Source organism: Xiphophorus hellerii, chromosome 12, assembly GCF_003331165.1.
Source record: "Xiphophorus hellerii strain 12219 chromosome 12, Xiphophorus_hellerii-4.1, whole genome shotgun sequence".
Lineage (NCBI taxonomy): Eukaryota > Metazoa > Chordata > Actinopteri > Cyprinodontiformes > Poeciliidae > Xiphophorus > Xiphophorus hellerii.
Genome location: NC_045683.1, coordinates 11500041 through 11518013, shown reverse-complemented (window position 1 = coordinate 11518013; position 17973 = coordinate 11500041). Strand labels below are relative to the sequence as shown.

Here is a 17973-nt window from a genome sequence, read left to right as displayed (position 1 = left end):
CACAATTTGACTTCCTTTCTGTTGACCTTTAAAAATACTTTACTACTACTTTAACTGTTTTGTAAAAATCTAGTTGTGCTGGAGGCTCTTCTGTTTTCCACAACAATCAAATGTAAAAGTGAATTTTCCTCTCAGGTATCATATGTTTTGTTGCAATCAGAAAGAGGGAGCATGTTGGAGAAAGCACCAGAACAGAGTGGAGGCTACGAGACGGAGCAGCTCCGTTTCCATTAGACGTCTGGCAGCTGTTCAGCGACACCTCCAAGGCCTGATGGACAGGTCCAACTGAGAGACAAAAATAACCCTCAGGGAGAGGACAGCTACCAGGTCCTGAGAAGGGGCTATGGAAAAATGTCCCAGGTGATGGGACACACCATTTAAAATGTGAATGCAAATTAATCAATCCTGTAAGTATGATGGTTAGTGTTAGTAGTTATCGTTTCACACAGTAATAACTGTTTTATTAAAATGTCTGTGAATTGGAAGGATTGATTTTGGGGCATCTAATGAGACAACCCCCTCTCTGAGCCTCTTGGTACAGTTCAAGTGGGGTAAGGCTATTTTAGTCCCTGAAGGGAGGAATGTCCAGTTGTCACAGAAGATACAACGTGTTGGTTTGTGAGTTCTCTAACTATCTTTCTAGTGTGATAGCCTTCGCTCAACTCAAGCCACCATTCATTCACCAAAATCTGGGAAAGAGGAGCACGAAGAATGGAGAACGTGGCCATATTCGACTCTCCTGGGAAAGGAAGGGGCTTGAAGGCCTCCAAGGAGTTTTGGGCTGGAGATGTCATTTTCTCTGAGGCCAGTCTCGCCGCTGTTGTGTTTGACAGGTATGATATGGAGTGAAATCAGAGGTAATGTGTTTTAATGCAACTGTGAGGATATTCAAGCAGTGAAGCTGTTTGATTACCTCAATTTTCTCAACATAAAACACATTTAAAATTTTGAAAGCCCTACATGTTTATTTGTAATTCTAATACTGCCGTTTAAGAGCTGCCTTTTTACAAAATACTGCTTATTGTCAGTCATAACTTTAATAAATATGATTTGAACAATATACAAGTGAACAATTAGTGTTTTATAATGTGTTTGATCTTCTCAATATCAATGTCGTTCCCGTCCTAGAAGGAATATAAACCTTTTACAACAGATAAACATGAAGGAGAAAATAATCTCAACTCAAAGTCCCCTTATTAGTATTGCATGGAAACAATTAAGTTATCTGATGTTATCTGAGTGTTTTGCAATATGGCCTGAAATATAGAAAAAGTAAACTAATTACATTTTGCTGATTTACTTAAAAGTTGACTTAAGTGAGTGAATTCAGCAAAACATCAAACGTGGACACCAGTAATTACAATTTTTTGTGACATTTTTATTATTATTTTTGTCTCTGCAGCCATGCAGAGCGCATTTGCCACAGCTGTTTCCGCAGACAAGAAAAGCTCCAGAGGTGTGGTCAATGCAAATTTGCTCATTACTGCGACCGAACCTGCCAACGTGCTGGCTGGGCTGAACACAAACAAGAGTGCGGTGCCATCAAGGCGTACGGAAAAGTACCAAATGAGAACATCCGGTGAGTGGAAACCAGAGAAGAACTATGCTGACTTTTTCTGTTTGGGAATACATCAAACAAAACTTTTGAAATACATTTTAAAAATCTGTAGTACAGGTACAACATCACTCTACAGTTACAGAAATCTTAAGCGCTTTAAAAATAGATTATTATCATTCTATGACCAAAATGTAATATGAGAGAGCATAGTCCAAGTTCAAAGAAAGCATTGGTGTACTCATCAGGGATGTCATCTCAAGAACTGCAACACATAGCTTCTCTTTAGCTGTAGCTTTGTGCATAAAACTTAATGACCCACAGCTTAACAAGGGCCAAAATATGATTATGAACCAGTGATTTGTTCTGTGCAATTAGTTTAACATAAAACATAAGCATACTCAACATCTATGAAATTAAGCAGTCTGGATATTAAAAATGTCACCATAGTCAAAAACATTTTTTAAAATGTAGCTTTAACAAGTTTTTGCCTATAGCTGATCAATTCAGACAAGCTAAACTTCTCTGAAAGTTTGAGTTCTGAAGGAAAGGCCATCACGGTGATAAATAACACTCTCCCTAATGTCTACCCTAAGGCAGAAATATCAATATTAACTGAGATTTGTGGGTCATTTCTGAAAAACGTCATTGTGAGAGAGGCTTAAGCTCATCAGTACCACTTACGCAAAGAACCATCTGCAATCTAACAGTTATTACTAAATATGGAAGATAAAAACATGGCCTAAAATTGAACCTTGGACTCATTTCAAAATCTTGAGAAAACTGGACTTGGTTCCATCTACAAAACACTTTCTTCTCCATCCGTGAGGTAGGTTTCAACCCAGCCTAAAGCCCATCACTCAGACCGATGTCTGTGCACATCATCACCAGACTCAAATGTTTCATTTGAATGTTCATGTCAGACTCTAGAATCTTGATTCATATGTCTTTGTCACTTTAGAAGAAGATAAAATATGTGCTCACACAACCACAATGCTTCTTAAAGGCACACAGCTGATTTCACTGTCAAATTTCCAACTGTTCTCCACTTTTCCTTCGTGTGCACAGACTGGTGAGCCGCATCATGTGGCGCATCGATAAGGAAGGAAGCTTGGTGTCTGACTTGCAGCTGACCACCCTGGACGAGCTGGAGGACCACCTAAACGACATGCAGGAGGACGATTTAAAGGAGCTCAAAGTGGACATACACAACTTCCTGGACTACTGGCCCCGAACCAGCAAGCAGCACACAATCGACGACATCTCACACATATTTGGAGTGGTGCGTTCCAAAGTATGACATGTTGGTGGTGTAAAACTACAGAGCAGAAGCTGCTTTTTTCCAGTGATCAAACAAACACTGGTATGAGCCAGCTCTCTCCAAGATAAAGCCATGTGCAGGAGCTCAGAGAGCAAAATTAATGAGTTTGGTCAACAAGTTATGGCACCTAATATTTGTTTTATAGCAGACACTCAGGTTTAAACACTCATCTGTTATGCAGAAAGAACAACATGTACAGTGTACCAATGGCTCAAAAACAAAGACGTTGGTAGTGATAAGGAAGCTGAAACAATTTGGCTTTAATTTCTGGTTTCAGTGGAAGAGTCCAGGGTTCTCATCTCCTTTAATAAGTCAAGCAATATTATTCACTCCACCTTCACTGCAGTAGTTTGTGTTAAGGCAACACATCTTTTATATGAAAAGAGAAAATGGTCTGTAGTTTTCACAACCTCTTGACCTGTTTATCCTCTTAAATAGGGGTCAACACAGGTATTCAATTTAGAAAACTTAGCTGAGGTTATGTTGTCTTTCAGATCTGGCAGCAATGCAAAACACATTGAATTGTGTGAAACTTCTAAGCCAAATATGTTTATTGTCAACTTTGTCTGTATTCTTGATTTAAATTGAAATATTTCCTGTCTAATGTTTCAGATCAACTGTAACGGCTTCACTGTGAGCGACCAGAGGGGTCTTCAGGCGGTAGGAGTTGGTCTTTTTCCTAATTTGTGCTTGGTTAACCATGACTGTTGGCCAAACTGCACTGTGATCCTCAACCACGGCAGGTAAGTAAAAAATAAATAAATAAAAATAAAACTCTCCCTGACAATGTTTGCTATTGCTACCTTCAGATTTCTTCTTTTTTTTGCTTGTCACACTTATATGTCTCAGGATATTAAATACGGTACAAAACAGAGATAACCTGAGTAAATACAAAATGGAGTTTCAAAGGACGATTTAAAAATATTGTTCAATCCCCACTGGTCTTATAAATGTAAAAAGGTAAACACTCTGTGAACCTAAAAACTGGTCTGGTTTCAAGTGGTTGTGTTAACAGATGTTAATTTTTCTCCATCACCGATGAGGAATTTTGTACACTTTAAAAAAACTAATAAATTCAGCCAGATTCGAGGGTTTTCCTGCAAAAAATGCCCTTTTTAAGATTAAACCAAAGCATCTCAGTCAGATTTAGGTCTGGACTTTGACTGGACCACACCTGCTTCTTGTTTTCTGAACCATTCAGAGATGGGCTTGATGGTATGCTTCAGATAATCTTCAGGATTAGGAAGTCAAGTTCTGTGGGTTCTGAAAAACTAAACTAGCCATCAGATCACCACCATGTTTGAGAAGTCAGAAAGGTTTTATTTTTTCTCAAATGTTGTAATGGGACGCACACCTTCTGAAAGATTTATCTAGTCAGTCTATAAATATTTTCTCAAAGTCTTGGGGATCTGATGTTTTCGGAGGGAAGGGGTTTTGCCTGTTTTTTCACTGTAAATAAGTTTTTCTCATTTGTGGATAATGGCTCTCATCATGGATCACTGGTGTCCCAAAATCTTAGAAATGTTTCTATAATTCTTTTCATAGAGGCCAATGAATCAGTAATAAGATTCACTGGCCTGTTAGATCAGGGCATACTGTAAAATAATTTTAGCCTGCTTCACATTGTCAGAAACTTTTTATTAAAGGATAGTCAATGAAACTGAGTCAAAAGCTACAATATATCGCTGTTAATTCACTATTTAAAGAGCGGCTTGGGGGACAGAAAAAATAAATCTTCACACAGGACCATTCTGATTTGGATATTTATTGTCCCATAGTTACATTGAGTCCAAAAGACCAAGTGAGCTCATGTAGCTTTTTTGGCTAATACCAATAAAATTATCATTTGAAAGCTGCTCAGGATATATTGAATGAGCTGAGACATTTCATCATGACAATAAATAGAAACAGAAGTAATAGGTGGGGGATAAATACTTTTTCAAAGCACTGTAGCTGCACTTGACTCAAACTTAATGGAAAACGGAAAAATAAAACCCACTGTTAAAGGTTTGTGTTTGCACTTCTTGTTTTTCTGCTATATGAGGTTTGTCTGTGTGTGGTTTATGTATTCGTCAAGTGTTATTCGCTGTAAAACTGCTTCCTGCTTGTCTTTCAGTCAGTCGGCTGTGAATACCATATTTCATTCTCAACGGAGGTGCGTTACCTCACCTTAAATCTTTTTGATAGCTACAGGAATATTTAACGCTAATAAATATTTGCACATAACCCCAATCGATTCTTTGTAGAAAACAAACTTTTTAGCTGGTTCTGTGGTGTGCACTTTATTCATTGTCAATCCATCTTCTTATAGAAACATCAACATGTACGTGCTAACTTTCACTCACCCATCTGAGTGTAACAAGAAGCTGTTCTCTGCCCACTTCTCTTCTTCATCCTCACATTTATCTAACTGCTTGTGAGATCAACACACAATTTTACATGTGATAGATTTTTCATTTCATATTTGATTTTTGTCAAATGAAAACACAGAAGGTTGTTTTGTTTGCATCAATGGCTGACCTCTAACATTACCTAGCTAATACCGTTTTCATGTGCATACAGTTTTGTTTAAAGGTGCTGTCTGAAATAATTGGGCTCAGTTTTTGCTAACCAGAGAGCTACGTTAGGTTAGCATGGTGGTGCATCATTGTATCAGAAGTCATTTTACCTAACTCTCTAGTTAAATTGCCTCAACTTTGTAAAAGAGTTGCTTAGAGTAATACAATATAAATCTGCTATATATTAAAGGAGCTGAATTCAATGTAAAAATGGCTCTAACGTTCCCTTGTTAGGACAGTGACAGCTAGAGCTTTATAAACAGGGGCTTTTGCAGCTGTTGACAGAACTGGACTCATTCAGCGCTCACAAGGGCAAAGTACATCCAACATTTATAGTTTTTTTTCCAAACACAACTTTTACAGGTATATGAGAATGAGCAATCTGCCACAGGACATTTCGCAACAATCATTTTGTATCCACCTTGGCAACATTTTGTGCTGAGTCAACCAATTCCTGAAAGTAATTTTCTGTGACCCGACCAGGGCGATAATCTGACTAGTATGAAATATAGTATCAGAAGTGAAATACATAAAAAATAAAATGTTCAGGAGTTAAATAAAATTATTTGAGAATTGCCTGATTATGTGCAATAACAATTCATCAAAATATTAAATTTTAGAATAAAGGGCTTGGTTAGGTATTTAGACCAGTGGGTTTCAACCCTCTTCTTGAGGACCCGCTGTCCTTCATGTTTCAGGTGATTCCCCTGCACCAGCAAACCTGAATAAAATGAATGCATTTTCCTCGTTAGCATGCAATTAAGTGCAGCAAAAGCCTGGCAAACACCCATCTATTTGAGTCAGGTGTGAGGAGGCACTTAAAACAGGGGTCTTCAAATCCAGGCCTCGAGGTCTGGTGTCCTGCAACTTTTAGACGTGTTTCTGCTTCAACACACCTGAGTCAAATAATCCAGGACCCTGAGGAACTAGACTGCATACTGAAAAAACGATTCAGCCATTTTATTCAGGTGTGTTGGATAAGGAACCGATCTAAAAGTTGCAGGCAACCAACTCCTATACAGGATACACACTTAGGTTATAAGTAGTAAAGCTAAATATTTTCTGCACAGTAGTTGACAGAAATCACTACCACTACCTTCTCTTAACAGAAGCACAAATTAAGTCAATGAAGAAGTGATAAGATAGGGTCAAGAATAGACAGGGGAACCCCCTGCCCATTTAAGATTTGATGCTTCAAACAATCCACAGTTTGAATCTAAATTCAAAGTCACTAAAACAACATTAAGGAGCATCAAAGTTGCCAGATTTCACTTTCTTTCTGTGGACCCTTGATGTTGTTTACTTTATCATGAGTGTGTAAATAAAATGTTCTGTGTACTGGTCCCAAATGAAAGCAGACTTGGATGAAACAGCATCATATAGGTACAGAATTACTGGATGGGTAAACTGAGTCAAGATCACATGCAAACCCAGGTTAAAAAGTATAAATGGTAGATTTAAAAAATAGTTTTTGTTACAAGAATCAGAGGGTGTAAGTTTAAGATTAAAAATGTGTCTTCAACAAACATTGTTTTATGAGAAACAGGGAATAAAATTCAGCTGTTTTCATGAGTTAGGAATTGAGATCAGCTTTATTTTATTTTATTTTATTTTTTACAAAATATGATGGCAAATATGATACATTCTGCTTAGGGGGTAAAGAGGAGAGGCTGTACTTTGCACCTTTAAATATTCTGTTCATTACACAACCAGATCATTAAGTGTTTTGAGAATTAAAGTGTGCAAATACTTTTATCATGCTGTCTAGTCTTTAAAGTTGACAGACTTGATTGAAACCCACATCATGGTGTATGTAGGCTTTCACCCTCATACCCATCATTGAAAATGACATGAAATCACTTTGCATGCATTTTAAGATGCAGACATGCCTTTACTTTTGTTTCCACTCTTCAGGATTGAGTTGCGCTCCTTGGGCAAGATTGCAGAAGGAGAGGAGCTGACAGTCGCTTATGTGGACTACTTGAATGTGTCAGAAGAGAGACAGAGGCTCCTGAAAACACAGTACTTCTTTGACTGCACATGTGAACACTGCAGCAACAAAACCCACGATGACATAAAGATGGGGGGACGGGAAGTGGAAGGAGTCAAGGTTTGTGTGTGTGTGTGTGAGTGTGGGGGTGGCAAACAGACAAAATGCTAGCGCCTCATTTAGCACTGACAGGGGTGATAAGGCAGGCGGGAAATATGAGAAGCAGGACTACACTGACTATTTTAAGAAAAGATAATTCACAAGTAGAATTGCCATTTACACACACTCCCAGATTTTAACTAGACTTGTGCAAAGACTTTATGACTGTATCTTTACTTCAGTGGCATATAGCAATAATGTAAAGTCAGCTACTAATACCAAATAAATATCAGAGCAGCCTGACATTATCTTAAGCTGCTCAATTCACTACTAGGTCATACTACATTCAGCTGGGTGAGTGAGGTCATTGTTATTTAGAAAGTCTTTATCTATGAGGAGAAAACTTTTTCTAAGTCTGTTTATCTTAAGAAACTGAACACAATGTGACTTAATCAATGTCTTGGACAGACTTCTTGCAGTTGGACAAAGGTCTTTTATAGATAACAAGTAATCAGGCTTTAACTTTTATGGACCTAGTCATGGCCTACATGTGTTATCTCTGAACAAAATAACCCATTCTCTACTATTTGTGCTTAAATGTTGCATTTTTAGGCCTCTTCACTGCTGTTTCTCTACTTGTGTCGGTTAGTTATAAGATTATTTTCTCCAAACTTTCAGCCTACAGATGAACAGGTGAAGGAGGCGACAGATTATTGCTTTGATATGATGCAAAAGATGGACAAGGCTCGATTAAATGGCGACTACCACGAGGTATATTAAACAAAAACAGGTTAAATAGATCTTATGCTTGTTATTTAAACTAAGGAAATGAACCTTTGTCTTTTTTTGCCTCTAGGTGGTGAAAATATGCAGGCAGTGCATTGAGAAGACAGAGCCTGTCTTGGCTGAAACTCACATCTACCAGCTGAGGATGTGGAGCACAATGAGTGAGGTGCAAGCTTACCTGCAGTATTTTGAGGAAGCGGCGGATTACGCTCACAAGATGGTAGAGGGATACATGTGAGTGCAAACAGGAATTTTAACTTCACTTGTTGCATGGCTCCTGCTTAGGGTTTTAAAACCTGCTATCAGGTTTATCTGATAGCAGGTTTATTTTACAAACAGCACAACTTTCATCAAGTCTTAGTTCCTTGTAAGTATGAGGCTTATTATAGAAGGTATAACTCACAACAGCTGACTAGAAAAGGTCAGAATCACCATGGTAACCAGAAACTCACCATGCATCGAGTCAGCACCAAGCAGCTGAGGACATTAACCTAAAATTTAAAACTACAGCCCACACACAGCCTTCAAAATAAATGTTTTATTTGTCTTAGATTAGATCATTAAAGAGAAAGTTCCTTTTCTTTTTTAGGGAAAAGAATCAGTGGTAGTTCTGTGTGGCCTTTAAATGTAAAGCTAACAGATTCATTTAAAGGTGAAAGTCCTGCTGTTTTATAGATTAGTGGTGACACACAGGTAGATTCCAGATATTAAAGGGCTTTAAATCCAAAATTTGACATATGTTGGGTTTAAACTTGAGTAAAAATGGTAATATGGATTTAAACTGTCTAATAGACCAGGTATCAGTCACTACCAGCAGTTTTTGTAGTTTAATATTCTCTGTGAATTTGTTGGGGTTTTGTAGTTTTAATTTTACTCTCAGTTTACTTTTCATGCTTTTGCTGTTTTTACTTTTGTGATTTTCTACAGGTCTGCACATTTGTTTTTGTCACACATTGTGATGTGTTGCTCTCTGCTAAAATGTTGCATTCTGCATTTTGCACCTCATTTCCACTGCAAAATTCTTCCTCAACTGCAAGTTTCCCAGCTGAAAATCTCTCTGCTGTGCCCTACATTTCCCATCTTGGCAGAAAACTGTACCACCCAAACAATGCTGCCCTCGGTATGGCTGCCATGCGTGCCGGAGTGACTCACTGGCAGGCCGGACTCATCGAGGTCGGACACGGGTTGGTCTGCAAGGCCTACGCCATCCTTATGGTCACCCACGGCCCAACACACCCCATTACCAAAGACCTTGAGGTACATGGCTTTATAACAATATTTACCAAAAAGAAACCATATTAGCTTTTTATAATGGGGTTTGTTTTTATCATTTTTATGAGCTTTATATATATATATGTATATATATATGTAAAATATAGTGAATCAGGTGCCAAACAGCTGAGAGGCACAGCTAAAGATTTGTTGAAAAATGTAATCCAAATGTTTATTCCATCATATCCAGAAAATTTATAAGCAGCTCTGGTTGCAAATGTCTGGTAAACATGAATAGTACTTCGTTTCTACTGCCCCCTAGTGGCCTGGCTCCAGCTGGAAAATGTTTGTCTTCCAGTCGATCTAATTTCTTTATAGGCTACATAAATCAGTGTTACATTACTAGTGCAGATATACCAGTGGTTATCCTCTGATAACTCTGCTGCCCCCACAGGCGATGCGCATGCAGACAGAGATGGAGCTGAGGATGTTCAAGCAGAACGAGTATGTTTATCACAGCATGAGAGAAGCGGCCCTGAAAAACAAACCCATGACCATGCTGCACGAACCCAAGTCTGTTGAGGAGGGGATCAAGAATCTCTTCCACCGGAGGAAGTAGCTCAAACATGGGACTTTAAAATGGAGAGAGCAATCGTTTTTGTTTACTGTAAACAGCTTCCTGGGTGTCCGATGCATTTCAGTCACATGACCAATTTCTGCATTGCTCACATTTTGTAGTTACTTTTCAATAAATGTGTTGAATCAGTGACTAAATCATTTTTTTCTCAGGTCTTAAACTCAGTTTACAGACAGGCTTATAGAATAGAAATTGCTTCAACCCACAAAGAAAGTTTGCTCTAAATCAATTTACAAGAGAGATGAGAAAAAGTTGTTCATACCACTGGCAGATTAGTGTGGTGGGCATTTGTTGATTTTTTGTCAGTCATAAGCACCATCAATTTTTTAGTTTTTAATTAAAAATTAAGCTGATTTTGAACCTACACATTTGGAAAAAGTTTAACTTTTGAATCCCCCCACTGAGGTTAATACATTGAGAACAAGGTGGAGTCAGTGACAGACTTTTAACTGATTTTAATTTGTAGGATCAGATTAAATTTAACTTGGAAAATATGAACATCTTTTTCCTAGAAATCAAGTGTGCTCAGAAGCAAACTTCTTGCCACCCATGACCTTTTCGAAACCTAAAAAGACAGTGTGATCTCAGTACTCACTTTAAATTTCACACTTTTTTAAAAAAATGGCATGTCAAGTTTCCCCAGCAATAGAAAATTGCTTTACAGCAAGCAAGTCTGACCAACTTTAAGGGGATTTCCACTGGTATTTTGGGTAGATCCAAGTTACCAGAAATTGACCTCAAATCCAGATCTGCTACACAAGTGCAAATATTTCCATAATCTAAACCCACCACATCATCCATATTAATCTATGCATGGCTTCCTTTTCCCTTTAAAACATAGTTCAGTTGAGCTTTTAGAGAGTAGGGAACTTGCAAACATTAGAGTTAATTGAACAGTTCTCTCCCTTTGTGCTTCAGAGCCAGTCTAGCACAATGGAGTTCATGATTTCACTACATGGTCTGCACAAGCCCATTAGTGGCAAATTTAAGGTCTTTAACTTTAATGCAAGCCAGATGGATTCAGGCAAAAGTTTGATGCTGTGGCATCAAAGAGTCTGTGAAAATTTGCTCATGTGTCCTTTAGCTAAGCCCAAGACAGACTGAAGTCTTGCATATTAGGATCCATGCACTACCTGAAGGAAAGTTTTGCATCACCACAAACTTTGATGAAGTTCAATAAAGAGACATATTTGCTGCTTTCATGTTTATTATACAAAGTGTAAACATTTACATGCGTTTGCTTATCCTCTTGTAAACAATGCCACCAACAGACATCGTCTGAAAAGAAAAAGACAAGGTTTACAAGTTTGTCCAAGAGGCAACCAGAGCTCATAGTTTGAAGAACTTACATTTACAATAGTGTTGGCATCAGTCAGTTCTGTGACCGACTCGATTCCTTTAAGAGAAACCTTCAGCTTGTTGCCGTCACGAACCACCACTCCCTTCAAGATAGAAGTTAAAGATTTAATGCTGAAACGTTTAACCCAGTCAGGTTTTAACATCCCATTTGAATTAGTTTTAACAGGCGAGTTTAACTTACTTTGACCTTCTCTCCAGTTAGGGTTTGCAGCTCTGTCTCTTTTCCAATGGTGAAGGAGTTGGTAATGACATTTGAGCCAGTAGTGACTGTCACCTTGAAGTCATCACCAGTCTCTTCAATCTCAGAGATGCTCTTAAGATCTTTACCTTTCTGGATGAGTTCATCAGGAATACCTAGAATACATCAGATTAAAACCATGCCAATCGTTCACACAGTTTGATCACAAATCTGTTAAAGCAGCAACTCACCAACAACCTTCATAAACGCCTCAAAGTTCTCATGAGACTCCAGCTGGTATTTCCCACTGAAAGACATGATGGCAGACAGTGAAGGTAGAGGAAAAATGAGGATCCTGCCTCTTTTATACTCTCAGACTGCAGGAGATCAATGATTAACAACAGGTGATTCCAATTAGGCGGAGTCAAGCCACCTCATGCAAGGTCACAACGACCACAGCAGATAAAACTCTTGGAGGAGATAAACAGACTCAAAGCAACTTAACTAAGAATAAACATTAGAAAACAGGGAGGGTGAGAAAAAGCAAAAGAAAGACACATTTAAAAGACCACAAACAAATGTTGACATAATTTTTTGAGCATGACAAACATGGGAATGACCTTTGGCTTGACTGTTGTCCAGCAGACAGACACTGAGCCCCACCATAAGTAGGGGAAGCTATAAAAGATTGCTGCTAAAACCTTGGCTGTTGATGGAGTGCTGCATGCTATATGTAGTAATGGAAAGTTGAGTACCAGAAAAAAATGTGGCAAAAAACAAAGTGCCACAGCAACAGTGATAACAACAGGGATTGAGTGAAGCAAACTTTATTCAAGAGTCACCACAGAAAAATATATACAGAATATGAGTCAAAGTTTATCAACTCCTGAACCCTGAGCCCTTACCTGGACTATAGATACTGTACTGTTGCTCTTATGAACATAAGTGCTGCATTTAACTTGGCAAACCAAGGTCCTGGTATAGAGGAAGAGTAGAGAGCACAGGTATCATGTTGCATTAGATCCATTGTGAAGTTCTCTGTTAGTGATGAATTGGGGTGCCATGTCATCCGCTGGTGTTGATCTGCATGTCCAAAGTCAGAGCAACTGTCAACCAGGAATCTTCGGAGCTCATCGTTTTGCCAGCAAGCTGTTCAAAGATGCTGATCTCATTTTCCAACAGGACTTGGCACCACAATGCAAAAGGTATTAATACCTGGATTAATGACCACTGTGTTTGATTAGCCAGCAAAATAACCTGATATAAAAGATGAGAGACAAAAAATCGGACAATGAAGATGACCTGAAGGCAGCTATCAAAGCAATCTGAACTTCCCTTACAGATTGGAAGTGCCAAGAGGCTGACCGCCTCTATGCCACGGTGCATTGATGCAGTAATTCATGTAAGAGGAATCCCAACCAGGTAATGAGTTCATTTGTAGCACTGTTCAAGGAAAGTTTATTTTTTCAATATGCTGGCATCTTTGTATTCAGTTTTTAAAAAATTATACTTAAGTTTAAATTTTTCCAAGAAACTGAGTTTTGAGTTTTCATCAGCATTAGCCATAATCAATAAAACAGATTTAAAACCTTAACACATATCAATCTTTGGGAAGTTGATCTAATAATTTTTCTCACCTTTTGAAATCAAGTACTAAAGTAAATCATCTTTGAAGTTAAATTTCACTTTAATGAGATGCACATGTATGGTAATAAATTTATATATTTTTTCTTCTTTAGCACCTGGTATAAACCCATCGAGGTGCACAAATCCACAGTGTGAACTATGATCCATATTTGATTTCAAATGTACTTTGATCAGATGAAGTCACTTTTCACAATAAGATTTTTGATGATGAGAGTTTTCACAAAGCAGACTAATATAACCATTTATTCTGCTCAGTGGAACATCGCTCGCCTGCAGCCTGTCTTTCAAAATGTTTTCCTCCGACTGAAACACTTTTCTTTGTCATTACCTCTTGAACTGAGCACAGTTCAGTCATTAAGCTGTGAAAAACTGTCTCAAAGGTGACCAGATGATCACCCTAAAGGTTGCAACATTGATATTTGACACAACCTCATGTGAGGATCTGAAAGATAAGGGCAGCTCTGATGATAGTGGGATATGATCGAACACTAAACCTGATAAGGCTAATGCTGACTCTTTCTTCACCTTGTGCAGAGAAGGAAAAAAAACAGGCATGTTATACTTTCTCCAAACTTTATTTCAGCATGCAGAACTCTGGATGACCTCTCTGTATTCATCCCTGTTTTCATACTCAAAAATATATTGACAAAGGCACTCTACTGAAGCACAAAATGTGGTGACAGACATGGAAACACAGCTATACAGCAGGAACTACAAGTCCCATTGTCCTTGCAGAGAGACCTTTGGGTAGCAGAGGCGCTCATTGGTGGGTTCGGTGAGAAGTGTGGCGGGCCAGATGCAAGAGCCTGAGGATGATGTCGGTGGGGTCACCGCCTTCGAACTGGCTGCTTTGGTCATCTCCGTCGTCCTCAGGGAGGCATGCCTGATCTGCAGTGCAGCTTTCTGTGGTGGAAAAAAAGAAAGATGGAGGCGTTAATGCTGTGGTATTTCACTGAGACTGCACTTAAACAAGCAGAAAAAAGGCATTTTCCTGTAATTCCCCCACCACTTAGAGCTACAAGTGGATCAGAATGATCTAAAGAGAAAGAATCAACATGTTTGTTCCTGCTTATATTGTTCTGCAAGTGTCTTCTGCTTTTATCCCATGTCGTCTATTAACTGGTTAAATGCCCTTTTTGCAAGTTTATTTATTTTAACAATGTTGTTTTCTTGTAAATGTAACCCTGTGACTTAATGGTATCTTAATGTTTACATTAAGATAACAAATTTAAAGCAATGGTTGGTTTTTAAAGAGGATTTTAACATCAATTCAGCCATTAAAGAAAAACTGAACTGAACTGAAGCATTCAAACTGAAATGAAAAAAGCTGCTACTGATGCATCGGCACCAGTAATGAGCCATATTTAGATTAAGTATACATCCTTCTGTCAGAACTAAAAAAGAAATCTTTCAGATGAGAAGTGAAACACTCAAAATCAAAGAAAGGAAGTATGTTCGTCTTCTATGCACACAAAGATCTATGTTTGTGTGCATAGATCTTTATGGTACTTTAACTTCATTACATCTAAAAATTCTCTGTGTTTATCTAAAGACTGTCATGTAAACTGTTATTTAGATATTTATAGAAAGTTCTACAATGACTATTTAGAATCTGTTTTTTGTTTCTTAAATTAGAAATTTCACTTTATTTTCACCTCACACTTTAGTTTCTTTAAAATAGAGTGGATGCACTTTTCTCACACTTCTATTTAAATTGTTTAAGAATTTAAAAGCTTTGGCAGATAATTACAATAATTTGAGAAGCCCTCTCTATTGTGAGCAAATCAAATAAAAATGCTGATGTTGTAATAAAATGATATGAATGTTTAAAAATGGGCCTTGTTTCACCCAGGATTGTTTCAAAGGTAGTTTTTGTTTCTTCCATACACGCTGCCACCTACTGGCCAACATGGGCCTGTCCTTTACCATTGTTGTCCTTATCCAGCTTGAGACGTTTGTCGACTAAACCAGGACTAAAATTCTGAAGTGATTTTTAATTATCTTGGATTAAAATAGTTTTTAATCATCTGGAAATAAAGTTGACATGGCGCATCACTGGGTTTTAACCAATACCGGTCCATTTAGTTTGCGACTTTTAGGTTTTTGTAGCCAAAGCAACAGTTTTTGCAAATGAGTTCACTAGTATGTGACATGAAGATGCAACAGTAAAGGAGGGAACCAAAATCCCAAGTTAAATGACTAACAGTGCTTTATGATGTCTCAGAAAATAAAGTATGATGTAGAACAAATGGAGCTTAAGATGATGTAGTAATAAACATACTGTATTTTATAAAACATATTTTCATATTTTAAACAGTTATCTTAATATATTGTGTAATTTCTTTGTCCAGACATTTTATGAATGGGTGTGTATGATTGTCTGTGTTGCCATAATGGACTGGTGCATTTTCTTCACCTGCTATTTGAAAAGCAAGAACGTTACATTTTCTTCATGCCTCAGGAAAATGCACCAGTCCATTACGACAACTTTTTGTCTTGAATCAGTGACTGTTTCCAGATTCACTGACCTGCATCGCAGCAAAGTCCTGCAGCGGCGCAGCGTCCTCCCTCTGAGCCACAGGCTCTCCCTCCAGCCTGACAGGGGGTGAGCAGGTAGTTCTCCTCCACGCAGTGTGCCGACTCGGGGGAACCCATGAGGCAGCCGATGCCCTCCCCGCAGCAGATGCTGGGGCCGTAGCAGCGGCCCCGGTCTCCGGGGCCACAAGACATACACTATGGAGGGAAAGAAAAAGAATCTTAAGTATTTTTTGTCTAGTTTCTAGTGCAAATATCTTAGTGCTCTTAAAATAAGACAAAACTAACTTAAAATTAACTTTTATGCAAGATATAGGAGCTTTAAGTCAGTTAGTGCACTTGAAATAAGAAACTAGACCAAATGCAACAGTTTTTGCAAATTAATTAACTTGTTTTGCAAGTTAGTCAACTTGTAAACTTGGTACGATTTTGTGTTTTTGCAGTGTTTATCTTTTACCATGCTCATTCAGTTTGATGCAGTTTGTTTCTATAGTGCCAATTTGCAACACATGCCATCTTAAGGCACATTACTAAACAAAAAAGTCCAATTTGTATACAGGAATAAATCAAGTCAGTCTTGATTTTATTTATATATAATAAATATATATAAATTTTATTATATATATTTCCATCCTAGATTTTCAATTCTATTTCTGAAATTTATCTGGAATCCAAAACGTTCTCACAGTTCTGAAGAGAAAGAAAATGCAAGAAGATCTGTTCTGAAAGTTGTCATAGTTATCTATATTTTTTGTCATTCAGCTCTGATAGGCGACACATTTCAATTTGATAAGGCAAAAGCATTTTACTTTGAGTTTGTAGCTTAAAAATTAAAATTGAAGCAACAAACCTTTCGGAGAGGAGCATCCATGATGGACCTCTTTCCACCGATGGGGCAGTTGGAGATGTAACACGCCGAACAAACGGACAGGAGGAAAAGCAGGCCCACGGACACGGCAGCTCCAGACATTTCTGCTGAGAATAAAGGCTGTTAAATACAGAAAATGGACTCGGCTACACAAATGTTCTGAGATCAAATTTGTTCACCTGTTTCTTCACGTTCTGCTCACAAGCGCTCAGAGGTGATTGCTGTGGTCTCCGTCTTTGCGTCTGCCGTTCACAGGTCTTATATATTCCTCAAGGCAACATTTGAAAGTGACCCAGAAAGCCGAAAGCCACTTAAAAATCTCTAATGAATGTTCTTTGGATGCAGAGATGAATCGTCACAGTGTGAGAAAAGGGTCAAAGGGCCAGGTCGCCGTGCTTACATCTCTTTTGCTGAAGTTCATTACTGAAGGTCTTGTGGAGCGTGACCGTGCATGTTAGAGATGAGAAACATCATCAGAGAGGTAAAGATGAGCATGCAGGGATGAAATTATTCTAATTATTAAAGATCACACGAACTGTAGAACTTTGATCTACAATTAAAAGAAGATGGTTTGAGTTTTGGGTTTATTCTTAAGATTTTTGACATATTTTGGAGGGCTGTCATGAGAAAGTGAGTTTACAGGTGATCAGAGGAGGTCTGTGGTCAAAATTGAATGCTAAGCGGCCGCATTTGGCTCGGCGGCCATGTTCTCCTTGAAGCAATGCAACACCGATGATGACAAATCTTGCCACTACTAAGAATGTCCTCCATTCTTCTTTAAGTCCTTAATTCTTCAGAGGAATTGAGGCACACATTGTTCAGGATCTGAGGTTAATTGCTTTTATGGGCTAATTAACGCACTTAATGACGAGCCACAACCCGCAGAAGGCAGCTACATCTCAACAATGATATGAGCTTAATTAGTGCACCTTTCTGCAGAAGCCACCTCATTTCAACTAACTTTTGTTCCAGGTGTAAGTTTGTTAGCAGACATGAATATGTGGAACAAGTCACAGTTTCACTTGCCTCCTACTGGCTGTGAGTTGTTTTCTCTTATCATCCTTTTTGCTAAAGCTTGGACAAGGTAAAGGAACAACCTTCCCTCCATCTATGCTGATTGGAACGTAACAGTTTTGTGCAAACATTTACAACAATACAAAAGGCTTTTGAAATTCATGTTTGTTGAATAAAGCGTCCATCTTTAATATTTCTTTGTTTTTTTACAGAT

General features: G+C 38.2%; 3 protein-coding genes across 5 annotated transcripts; 1 reads left to right on the top strand and 2 right to left on the bottom strand.

Moving 5' to 3' along the window:
* Window positions 1-576: 576 nt before the first annotated feature.
* smyd1b (SET and MYND domain containing 1b) lies at window positions 577-10290 on the top strand. 2 transcript variants are annotated; one of them, XM_032579767.1, is made up of 10 exons: window positions 577-833; window positions 1403-1579; window positions 2624-2837; window positions 3489-3619; window positions 4993-5031; window positions 7349-7544; window positions 8202-8294; window positions 8380-8543; window positions 9398-9566; window positions 9976-10290. In XM_032579767.1, exons 1-10 carry the CDS (start codon window positions 712-714, stop codon window positions 10138-10140), a joined length of 1470 nt encoding a protein of 489 aa, XP_032435658.1. In that variant the 5' UTR covers window positions 577-711; the 3' UTR covers window positions 10141-10290. The 2 variants fall into 2 exon arrangements, with proteins under 2 accessions (XP_032435658.1, XP_032435659.1); XM_032579768.1 differs by lacking the exon at window positions 4993-5031 and having other exon boundaries at window positions 712-833.
* Window positions 10291-11347: 1057 nt separating this feature from the next.
* Window positions 11348-12044, bottom strand: LOC116730217 (fatty acid-binding protein, liver-type). The gene is made up of 4 exons (XM_032579243.1): window positions 11947-12044; window positions 11699-11871; window positions 11508-11600; window positions 11348-11436 (listed from the first exon to the last, which is right to left on the bottom strand). Exons 1-4 carry the CDS (start codon window positions 12011-12013, stop codon window positions 11386-11388), a joined length of 384 nt encoding a protein of 127 aa, XP_032435134.1. The 5' UTR covers window positions 12014-12044; the 3' UTR covers window positions 11348-11385.
* Window positions 12045-13898: 1854 nt separating this feature from the next.
* Window positions 13899-17038, bottom strand: LOC116729125 (isotocin-neurophysin IT 1-like). Of its 2 annotated transcripts, none has more exons than XM_032577474.1 (4): window positions 16925-17038; window positions 16728-16849; window positions 15871-16075; window positions 13899-14245 (listed from the first exon to the last, which is right to left on the bottom strand). In XM_032577474.1, the coding sequence occupies exons 2-4, from the start codon at window positions 16845-16847 to the stop codon at window positions 14103-14105; spliced, it is 468 nt and encodes a 155-aa protein (XP_032433365.1). In that variant the 5' UTR covers window positions 16848-16849; window positions 16925-17038; the 3' UTR covers window positions 13899-14102. The 2 variants fall into 2 exon arrangements, with proteins under 2 accessions (XP_032433365.1, XP_032433366.1); XM_032577475.1 differs by having other exon boundaries at window positions 16728-16852; window positions 16925-17011.
* Between the last annotated feature and the right edge of the window lie 935 nt (window positions 17039-17973).

What these genes read in the sequence shown, in the direction of transcription:
- LOC116730217 (XM_032579243.1), bottom strand. Translation starts at nt 12,013, where the DNA reads ATGTCTTTCAGTGGGAAATACCAGCTGGAGTCTCATGAGAACTTTGAG. An exon ending in GGCGTTTATGAAGGTTGTTG is followed by an intron (nt 11,872 to 11,946) that starts GTGAGTTGCTGC and finishes GATGTATTCTAG; the next exon opens with GTATTCCTGATGAACTCATC. An exon ending in TAACTGGAGAGAAGGTCAAA is followed by an intron (nt 11,601 to 11,698) that starts GTAAGTTAAACT and finishes TCTATCTTGAAG; the next exon opens with GGAGTGGTGGTTCGTGACGG.
- LOC116729125 (XM_032577474.1), bottom strand. Translation starts at nt 16,847, where the DNA reads ATGTCTGGAGCTGCCGTGTCCGTGGGCCTGCTTTTCCTCCTGTCCGTT. An exon ending in TGGATGCTCCTCTCCGAAAG is followed by an intron (nt 16,076 to 16,727) that starts GTTTGTTGCTTC and finishes TTCCCTCCATAG; the next exon opens with TGTATGTCTTGTGGCCCCGG. An exon ending in AGGACTTTGCTGCGATGCAG is followed by an intron (nt 14,246 to 15,870) that starts GTCAGTGAATCT and finishes TTTCCACCACAG; the next exon opens with AAAGCTGCACTGCAGATCAG.
- smyd1b (XM_032579767.1), top strand. Translation starts at nt 712, where the DNA reads ATGGAGAACGTGGCCATATTCGACTCTCCTGGGAAAGGAAGGGGCTTG. An exon ending in GTACCAAATGAGAACATCCG is followed by an intron (nt 1,580 to 2,623) that starts GTGAGTGGAAAC and finishes TCGTGTGCACAG; the next exon opens with ACTGGTGAGCCGCATCATGT. An exon ending in ATATTTCATTCTCAACGGAG is followed by an intron (nt 5,032 to 7,348) that starts GTGCGTTACCTC and finishes TCCACTCTTCAG; the next exon opens with GATTGAGTTGCGCTCCTTGG.